Below are 10,288 nucleotides of genomic sequence, written 5' to 3' on the forward strand. Positions count from 1 at the left end.
TTAAATATTTAATGAGATGAATGAAATTGCGATTTCATTTTTTAAAAGTTTTTTATATTGAGGTACGAAGTGAGATGTGCTTATTTTATGGAACGAGGCTAAATGCTTGGCTGTTAGTCTACTTCTGAAAGGATTTTTTCTAAGGTTCATAGTTGAAAACACTTGTTCACATATATTAGATAAAGCAAACATAGCATTGATTTTCTGGGCATGAGATATTAAATTTTGGAAACTAGCTTTTGGTAATGACTTGTAAACTTCAAACTTTTACATATTTAGAAACAACTGCTTTAGATGATTGTTAAATTACAACTCAATTAATTCAAGCAGCAAATCCGACCTCAGAAATGGAGTTAGTGCACTTATTTGGTAAATTAAGGCATAAACTCATCTCTGTTATGAATTTAAAAATCATTCCATTATTTGATTTTGAAAAACTCCAAGTGATATTTTTTCCCCCAGTCATACACATGCAATACCAAATAATAAAATTTAAAAATCTAATTCTTAAAACAGATTCTTTAACAAGCTCTTTTACAGAAATGAATTATAATTTAAGTGATATTAATTTTATAAAATATTCCAACTATAATTTAAACAAAGATCACTACCACCGCTTCCATACTCTGTTTGGAGTATTAATCAATGAAAAAGCTGTGGCCAAATAAACAAAGCTTATGGTCACTAACTATATGTATTAGATAACTTTTACTGTACTTTAATTCCATTATCAATTATAAGAAAATTGAGTATCAATAGAGTATCATTAAAACAATCTATAAGCAGGTAAAGTTATCACTCATAGAACCTTAAATTTTAAACTGTATAAAGAGGTTTTATAAATTGTATCATGAATTCAAAATTATAAAACAGTACCAATTTCCTTGATATTTTGTTTGGTATTGATGTTAAAAATGCACAATCTTCCATCTTCTCCGACGCTTGCAAGGTTGTCTCCTTTAACAGATATGCCAGTAGTAGAGGCGGTCCCGCCACAAAATGAATGAGCATTTTCCCAAGTGTGCAGGGTCTCAAGCTGCTATTTAAAAATAAATATTTATGCATAAATAACCCTAGGAATGACAGTTTATATAGATGTGCTTGGTAGAAACCAAGCCATATTACGACTAAAATGTAAAATTAAATCTTTGCTGAATATTTCATGGGTAGCATTTTTACAAAACATTAAAATAATCAGATAAAATCAACAGCCAGAATTAATAATAATGAAATTTCTTTCAAGTTTTCATAAATTTTATAAGTAGTTACATAGAGAGAATTGAAAGGAGCTACAGAAATCTAAGTAGTTGGCACCCTTTCAACTCTAAAGAGAAATTTTTGATTTTTTTAAACAAGAAATAAAAACAACTTACATCATCAGATAGCTTAAATGCACAGATGGATCCTCTCGAAGATGATGCAAAGATGAAATCTTCAGAAAAAACCTTAATATTTTTGAAAAATGCACATATTTAAATGATATATAAAATAAATCAATGCATAAAGAAATTTATAAGGAATATACATTAAAAGAGAATACAAATACATTTTAGACACAAATAACATTTTAAACATGCAATTATAACGATTGTTCAAAAAAAAAAAAAAAAACTTCACTAAGATAATATTTCATTGCACACTTAAGAAAGAATTAAACCTAAGTAACAGTAATATATTTACAAAGATAATTTATATATTAGAATTGTTAACTATACAATTATTATAAAATTGAATGGCTTATGGCTCATCCTTTATGATTTTCTTAGTATTAACTCACATTCTCAATATTAACTCATATCAAAATGCCTACTTGAATTTTTCAAAACACTAAAGTATAACTGTAGAAATTTTTTTGGCACTTATTGGTCATAGAGACTATGTATTGGCGGCTACTCATCCAAGTTATCACTAACTTCAACACTAGTTTCTATAACAGATAAGTACAAATTTTAATACATAAATATCTTGGTAAAAAATATCAATATATTGTGATATGTTTCCAATTTAATTATTTTATATTAGTTTTACACAAGTCAATGTTTTTGTTACCCAAATTGCATTTACCAATACTCATGATATTTTCCTTTTCATGTATCATGTTATCAATAATAATCATAATATTATCATATTTGATAAGTATTTGGTATTAATAGACTTGTCACAGTAGTTTTTTCTTCTTTTTTTTTTAATGAACTTTGAGCAATTGATGAACTTTAATGAACTTTGAATATTTCCAAAATATAAATAAAGCAATATTATCTGCAAATTAAACTATAAAATTAATTTAAATAATTATTATATTAAATAAAATATAAACTAAGTTAAAAAATATATTTATAAATGTATTTCTTTTGAAGTTATACATATCTTCAGTAGTAAGTTGTTTTAAAATGTCAACCAGGGTTGGATTTTTGATGTCAAAAACTGGTTTTTGACATGACACATCGAAAACCTGTCCTAAACTGTCCATATCTGACAAAAACCCGAGACAAGTTTTTTCATATTATTAGGGATATTTTAATAGAAGCAAAACCATGCACAATACTTGCATTTATTTATATTATACATTATGAAGAAAAAAATAAAGCCAAAATTGTTAAAATTATTAACTGTTTTTTTTCTATAAGCATGGTACTATTAATACTGATAATTGCTACATTATAATCATTCAGTTTCTACTCATAGTTATTGCAGGTAATAACTATGAGTTATAATCTATCAATCTAATTATTGATTTTAATTCTTTTATTTTTCTTTTGATTTTAAATTTTTTCTTTTACTAAAATCAGATATTTTAGATTAAATAAAACTAATGCGGCCACCAATAATTGACTAATCTGAACTTAAGTAATTTTTTCTTTATTCTCAATATTTGTTATCGTACATGACATGATTTATTGGTAAAATACATATACATGAATATTACCAATAAATCATGGTTATGAATTGATAGATTCCCTGATAAGTAAACTAATCCCAATTTACAAAAAATTTAAATGTTCGTTTCAGTAAATATTTTTTTAAATATATTATCAAAACCAGTTGAAAAAAGCAAAATTCAGCATAAAAGTGGCATGTTTAGAGCTGTATTAAAGCTTGCAACATTGTGATATTAGTTACACACATCAGCATCTAATAACCTATGTAAACCAGAATCAGGCGCTTTTCCCTCGTGCGTGCAAACTTTATTTCAAACTTATTTATTTTTTATTACTTTATTTCTTCTAATAAGTACAATTTTTTAAAATAGAATAAAAAAATTCACATGCCCTTAAAATTTAAATTAAAGAAATGGACAGTACTAACCTTTAAATCAGTGACATCTCCAGAAAAAGGTTTAGTACACACAGTCACAGGTTCAAAATCCTCAAAGCAATTATCAATGTCCCCATTTTCAGTTTGAGAGGATGGGAACTTCCACACACTAAGATTATTGTCCTAAAAAATACAAAATTAAGTAATGTGAATTTTTACTTTAATTAAGAAACACAAACATTGTACCAAATATACAATAAAATATACCCATAGTTGAAAAACACCGATTGAAAATAAATGTAGTTAAATTTTTAGTAATCCATAGTTCTGATTATGCACAGAAATATTTTTTTTAAAAATCATTTTTGTTTATTAGTTTTATTGTATGAGGTTATAATAAATGTAGATGATACTGCGTATGTGTAAAAACTTTACAAAAGCTTATATTTTGTAGGTAAAAAAGTTTATAGGAAAAATGTTTAGTGGATGGAAGACCATGAGAAAGTTTTGATTAATATTTGGGTTTTCAAATACTAAGACTCAAATTTAATGGTTTAAGGGATTAACTTTAATCAGTGGTAGTCGAGGCCAAGATAGCCTGGTTAGTAGGGCACAGGGCCCATGTCCAAGAAGTCGTGGGTTCGATCCCTGCTGACCGAAGACTCCCCATGTAGTAAATGGTGACTGATTCACGTTAAATCTGTTGAGTCTCAAAGTACTCCATGTTCCCATAACAAATCATACCACTGGGGGTACTGATCCAGGAGAGGCATAATTGTTAAAATCTATTAGCAATAAATAAATTAAGATTTATTGGAGTAATTAACTTTAAATATTAACATTACTTCTGGCTTGATAGAACTCTTCCCCTGATAGAACTTATTGTCAATTTTAGCAATGTTGGCACTTTAGCTCAAATGACTATTTTATTATTGCATTAAGAATTTGTATTTCTTAATGTAATATGTTTTAAAAAGCAAACAATAATCATTATTTTATAGCATAATATAAATGTAGCTTTTATTATCTGTTTTGATTATACATATTAGATAAGCAATAAATTAATTATTAAAAAAATATTGTTAATTTTTTTTGTTTGATGAGCTTGGCAACTAAATTCTGACAGCTGGGGCACAGTTTTAACTGCAATTAATGTACCACAGTTGTCATTGTAAGCAACAGTCACAACAATGAATAATTATAGGGAAGTTCTCCAAATCATGATCTGTGGTAGAATAATTGCCAGTCTTGGTAACTTTGGGATAGTATCCGAGAAACTAAAATAAAAAAAAAACATTACAGAAGGGGACCAACTCATAACTCCTAACCACCCCTGGAAAAATCTCACGCCTTTTTTAAAAAAAACTTGCAAATTTAAAATTCATTTGGAGCCTTGGTGAATATAGTTGGGGGGATATCGCGATCTGTCCCGCCAAGGTGCCAAATAGATTTTAAACTTGCAATTTAAAAAAAAACAAAACATGTAGATGTTTGCTTGGGGGTGGCAACGAGTAATACCTTTCGAGTTGGTCCCTTTCTGTGATGTTCTTTTTAGTTTCTCACGGGCCGGAAGTTTCCAAGACATGGCGATTATTCTGCCACAGATCACGATACGGAAATATCCCCCTGTTATAGTTGGCGCGATGGATCACGATACAGAAATTCCTCCTAGCAATATCCCTTTATCTTAAGCATGGTAATACCCTTATGCAGTAATTAATTATTATTTTTCTATGTGGTTGTTTTGGTAACCCTAACAAGTTTCTTTCGTTTTATGTAGCAATTTATTCTATTTGGTACCCCTTCTTACAACATACAGCATAGCTTTCTACTTTGTTTACGTATAAAATCCTACTTTCATAATTACTTTCTCCACATCAACCACACGAAATAAATGAGATATTAAAATGTATCAATCGAATATCGTTTAATAAATTTAAACAATTTCTTTAAGCTAAGATTGATGTGTTTAAATAATAAAAAACTTAACATACATCATCATTGTAAGATCCAGTAATGAATTTAGTAGTACTTTTGGGAACCCAGCGAACCTTATTGATTTTCCTGGATACAAATTTTACTTTGATAGACGACATTTTATAATATAAGGATACTTTTAAAAATTAGGTGCACCTTTCCATGAATAGTTTTAAAATTTCCCGGGAAATTATATGAGGGAATGAAAAGTAAACAAAGTTGAAACTAAATTTAAAGGAATACGGTTATGAGCAATCATTCGTTTTTTTTCTGTATTCGAGCTATAAGCTAAAATTTTGTGACTATTGATACAGATTTATAAAAATGACTGAAAGATGGCGCTTAGCATCAACCGAATTCTTCAGTAGAGGACTGGAAGACTAGAAATCTCTGTCGTAACACGAAATAACTTTTTTTTTGAGGATGCTATTTTAGTAACTGCTGTGAGTTTACAACAGTTATTCAAGACTGTTACAATTGTGAAACTTGCGCAAAATTTCACGGAATAGAAAAACCACGATTTTGTAAAATAATGAAATGTGCTTGTGATCTAATTTTAGAATATTTCAAAAGTTAATTCAATGCAGCATTATCTAAGCTCATAGAAATGAGTAAAAAATAAGAATTTTTCATTGATCTTGATAGTTTTCTATTAGTTGGAAGAATTTCACTATACAGGCGATTTTTCAATTTGAAAAACATCTCGTATCGGTTGACTGAGCGAAGAATTTTTGGTATTCATTTTGCACGCGCAGGTGATAAAATCGCCAATAAATAATTAAAAACAGTAACTGTTTTTTTTAAACAAATTAAAAAATAGAATAAATAAATAAAAAATGAATAAATGAATGAATGAATAAATAAATTAATAAATAAGTAAGTAAATAAATAAAATAGAGAAAGCCCGTTGTTGTATCTTCCAATTCGCGATCGCAACGAACTAAAGGGGGCGTTGTTGTATGAGACGAATATCTGCGATTTCTATATGAGCAGTCATTCAGTTGCTCTGGAGTCGTCTTTAATGTAGCGTATAGTATTTTAGCGTTCCTTCTTTATTGTGGCTTATTAAATTTAAAAAAGAAAAATTTTTTAAATTCTTTTTTATGCAAGCGAAGACAAAATGATATCTCTTTTTTTTTAGAGAAGGAACACCCAAAACACATCGGAAAAATATTTGTATATAAACAGAAAAGAGATAAGTATCTTCTTATTAAAGTTAAAACCTAATGCCTGCGAAATAGTTTTACTGAATTTAATGATATAACATGAAAGGCCTTGTCATGCCTCCATGTTGTGATGGCGCTGTCATCAAGGTAGATGTTGTAAAAAGACAGAGGAGGGAACGCTCTGATGGAGAGCGGAAGTGAATTGTTTGGATGTCTTGGTCATATCAATTTTCTAATCTTTTATCATTATTAATAAATGTTTCTTTTGTGTTGTTAATTGGTTACCATTTATTTGGCCAATTGTGATTTTGGGAAGTATCTGAATGAAGAAGGGAAAAGGAGGAAAAATTATACGTTATATCACAGGCCTATTTAAACTTTACATTCTATAGTTTTATGTTACATATTACTTCAAACATTAAAATATGCAAAAAGTATACATAAGCCCATAATTTTATATCATTTAATTTTGCAGAAAAAGTTTCTTGACAACAATTTTTATCAAAAAATTTTAAGTTCAATAAAAATCATTATTTATAAACTAAAAAACGCAAAATAAAGAATGCTTACGAAAAAAAAAAATTCTAAAAATTCCTCAAATTAAAATTATAAACTTTCATGTTTTTTTTTTTTAAATTCTTAATCGGACGTCAAAAACCATTCTATACAGAATTATCATCAAATTAGAAAAAAAATTCTTACAAGTAAATTTTTTATTACAAAAATCATAACACTTACCTGATTTATAAATCAGGAGAATTCCAAAATGATATGTTCTTCGTTTGAAAACTTTATTCTCAAATAATATATACATATATGAAGGAATAATATTCTCAAATAAATACCAAAAAAATATAAAAACTCACAATAAAATTTTATAATTGCAAGATCTCGATATGAATTTCAATATGTAACTTAAAAACAGAATAGCTGAATTCTAGTTAAATTTTTGTTCCATATTTTTCTGAATCATATTAATTCAAACAGAATATGCAAGAAGTATACATAAGCACATAATGTTATATCACTTAATTTTTCAAAAAAGTATTTTGACAACAATTTTTATCAAAAAATTATGAGCTAAAAGACGTGAAAGAAAGAATTCATAGGATTAAAAATTGATTCTAAGAATTCCTCATATTGAAATAAAAAACTTTCATATTGTTTCTTTTTTTTTATTCTTATAGTTCTTAATCGAACGTAAAAAATCATTCTGTAGAGAACTATCATCAAAATAGGAAAAAAAATATTTACAAGTGAATTTTTTATTATAAAAATCATAACACTTACTTGCTTTATAAATCCGGAGAATTCCAAATGAAACGTTCTTAATCAAATGTTTAAAATCATAGATATATTTTTCGGTATTTGGAATTTATTGAAAACAGTTATTAGAAATGATTTTATGGACGTGTGAAAGAGATGAAAAATAAAATGAAAATTAGTGATAAAAAAGAAAGTTGCTTCATCTTAAAAATCTTTTAAAAGAAAAAAAAATAGCTTCACTTCTGATTTTATTTAAACTTTACCACAACTTTCTGATTTTATTTAAACTACGTTGATAAGGTTAACCAGCTTTAAATAGCACTGCTACTACTCTTAATTATTGCAATTTGAAAAGAGCAGACAATTCCATCAAAGAACTTAATGCTAAGTGCTGAAAAACTTCGCCCTATTTGTCGAATAGTTCTGTAATATTCTTCTCTCTGAGTAAATGTATTTTATAAACTAAATTAATTTGATTACAGCTACTGAAATAAAAAAAAATATTGAAGAATTTATTTTTCAAAAGCATTATAAATTACAACGTAAATAAACGAAGAAGGAAAGAAGCAATAATGTCATAAAAATTTCATCTATTACTTTTTAGCGATAAAATTAAAAAAAAAAAGATGTATTAAAGATGAATAATTCTATTTAATCATTACTCATTACTTTATGGTTAATTTGTGTTTTTATTCGCTTACATTCACATGTAAGATAATTTTAAAAGTATAAATTTAGATTGATTTTGGAATGAATAAAATGGAATAATCGGGATGCGTATGACGTCTTAAGGAAAAGAAGAACATGCTAAAAGTACACACACATATATATAGTAAATAAAACAACTCCATTTCTAAAAAGTGATAATTTAACTTATCTAATTTAACTATTCATTGCTATTATTGCTTTTAACTATTAATTGCTACAATTTAACTTAATTTCTAAAAGTGATAATTTAACTTAAAGTTTTTTGTACGATCAAATACACAGGAAGTTTCTATATTTTAGGATTTTTGACTTTAAAATTCCTACATCGATTTTCTTCTCCTGAAATAACAAAGAGAAACGGATGGTAGAAATTTCTCTCCTGATTCGCACATCAGTGATGTGATTTCAATATAAGAACAAAAATTGTAGTAATGTGTTTGCTCTATTTACATTTTACCTTTACGGAATTTTCTTATGTATGTGAAATTGGTAAGTATAAATTAAGAAAAATCATTAAATAAATAAACGTGACTGTGTTAAGTCAACATTAAGAATAGTAAAATATACGGGGTGGGCAACAAAAACGAACCTGATTTCAAAATTGAATAATTCTGCAACAATTGGAGATAAAAATAAATAAAAAAAAAGGTTTACTAATCGGGAAGGCTGAAAAAGATTTATGTATAATTTTCGTAAATAGTTACAAAATTTTAACAATAGAAGAACTTTGTATGGTGAAAGAGGTGCAAACTACTGCCTTTTGGCAAATTTTGTTTCGATGTATAGTTTTGTACTATGCACTGTATGATAAATTTGCAATTTCTGCAAATATATAACAATCCTTTTTATTTATAATCCCGCTTGACGGCAACTTTCATAACTAATCACGAATGCTATGTGTGAAAAGTTTAAAGTTCCAATATTAGTATTACAACTCTCTTCATTCTTTTACCAACCATTGCTTCATATATATTTTATTTTAAAATCAGATACTATTTCACTGGTTAAATAAAAGTTAAAAAAAATGGTAATGGTATTATTATTTATTTCAATAAAAAATGGTATGTTCAGTGATAGCTCAAAAGGCTCATAATAATTAGTAACATTGCATATGTTAATTGATTAGTAAAATGATAATAATTGAAATTATGAAATCAGACTCAAAAACGCATTTCCTCTTATTAACAGCACTTTTTATGACAGATTTGAACTTTAGACTCGTGGAAAAAGGGGAGTGGAGTACCTGAAATATTTTTAAAAAATATAACTGCTAAAGTTTTTTCAGTAAGCAAGCCAGAAATGTGACCGTCTTAATTTTCTTTTTGCTTTTTACGTTTTCTGTTATATCCCTTTACCTAATCGCTCAATCAAAACCTTCTGCATTCATTTATCAAATTGGATTATTCAAAAGTAAATTAAAGCAAAAAATTACTTTCATTAAGTATATTGACTATTTTATATTATTTATTTTATAAAGCACGAAAAAAACTTTGAATCTTTAAGGTTCAAAAATTTATTTATTTCTTCTAAAGTTTATAATTTACGGTGTAAGAAACTAAAACTTCAGTTAAATCGGCAATACTTGAGAAAAAAAAATTTGTTTTACTTGAATTCCGTCATTGACCATTTTTAGGGTAAAAATCTAAAACTTTAAGAGGATGCAAAGAATTTTAAGCCTCAGAATGCAAAATTTTCTATAACTTTTTTTAAGTAAAATAATATCAAAATAAATCAATTAATAAAGTAGCGCAAACAATAAGTTCTGTATCATAATAGTTGAGTATTCTTTATTTCATAGTACTTGTTGCTTGAGAGAAGAGGGATATGGAATCCGTTTTCAACTGCAATATGTAACTGGGATCAAATTCAGATTGAGTTCAACAGCTGGTATCGTAATACAAATGGTTATGTGCTTA

At 27.2% G+C, this 10,288-nt stretch overlaps 1 protein-coding gene across 1 annotated transcript in view; it reads right to left on the minus strand.

Moving 5' to 3' along the window:
- The window catches only part of LOC122272899 (nucleoporin Nup43), a gene marked incomplete in the record, with an annotated part of 9,595 nt that extends 4,117 nt beyond the window's left edge, over positions 1 to 5,478 (minus strand). The window contains 4 exon segments of the mRNA XM_043056936.2: positions 877 to 1,039; positions 1,374 to 1,445; positions 3,307 to 3,438; positions 5,250 to 5,478. Of these exon segments, the coding sequence (XP_042912870.2) occupies positions 877 to 1,039; positions 1,374 to 1,445; positions 3,307 to 3,438; positions 5,250 to 5,351 (469 nt within the window).
- Between the last annotated feature and the right edge of the window lie 4,810 nt (positions 5,479 to 10,288).

This window comes from Parasteatoda tepidariorum, chromosome 4 (genome assembly GCF_043381705.1).
Source record: "Parasteatoda tepidariorum isolate YZ-2023 chromosome 4, CAS_Ptep_4.0, whole genome shotgun sequence".
NCBI classification, from domain to species: Eukaryota; Metazoa; Arthropoda; class Arachnida; order Araneae; family Theridiidae; genus Parasteatoda; species Parasteatoda tepidariorum.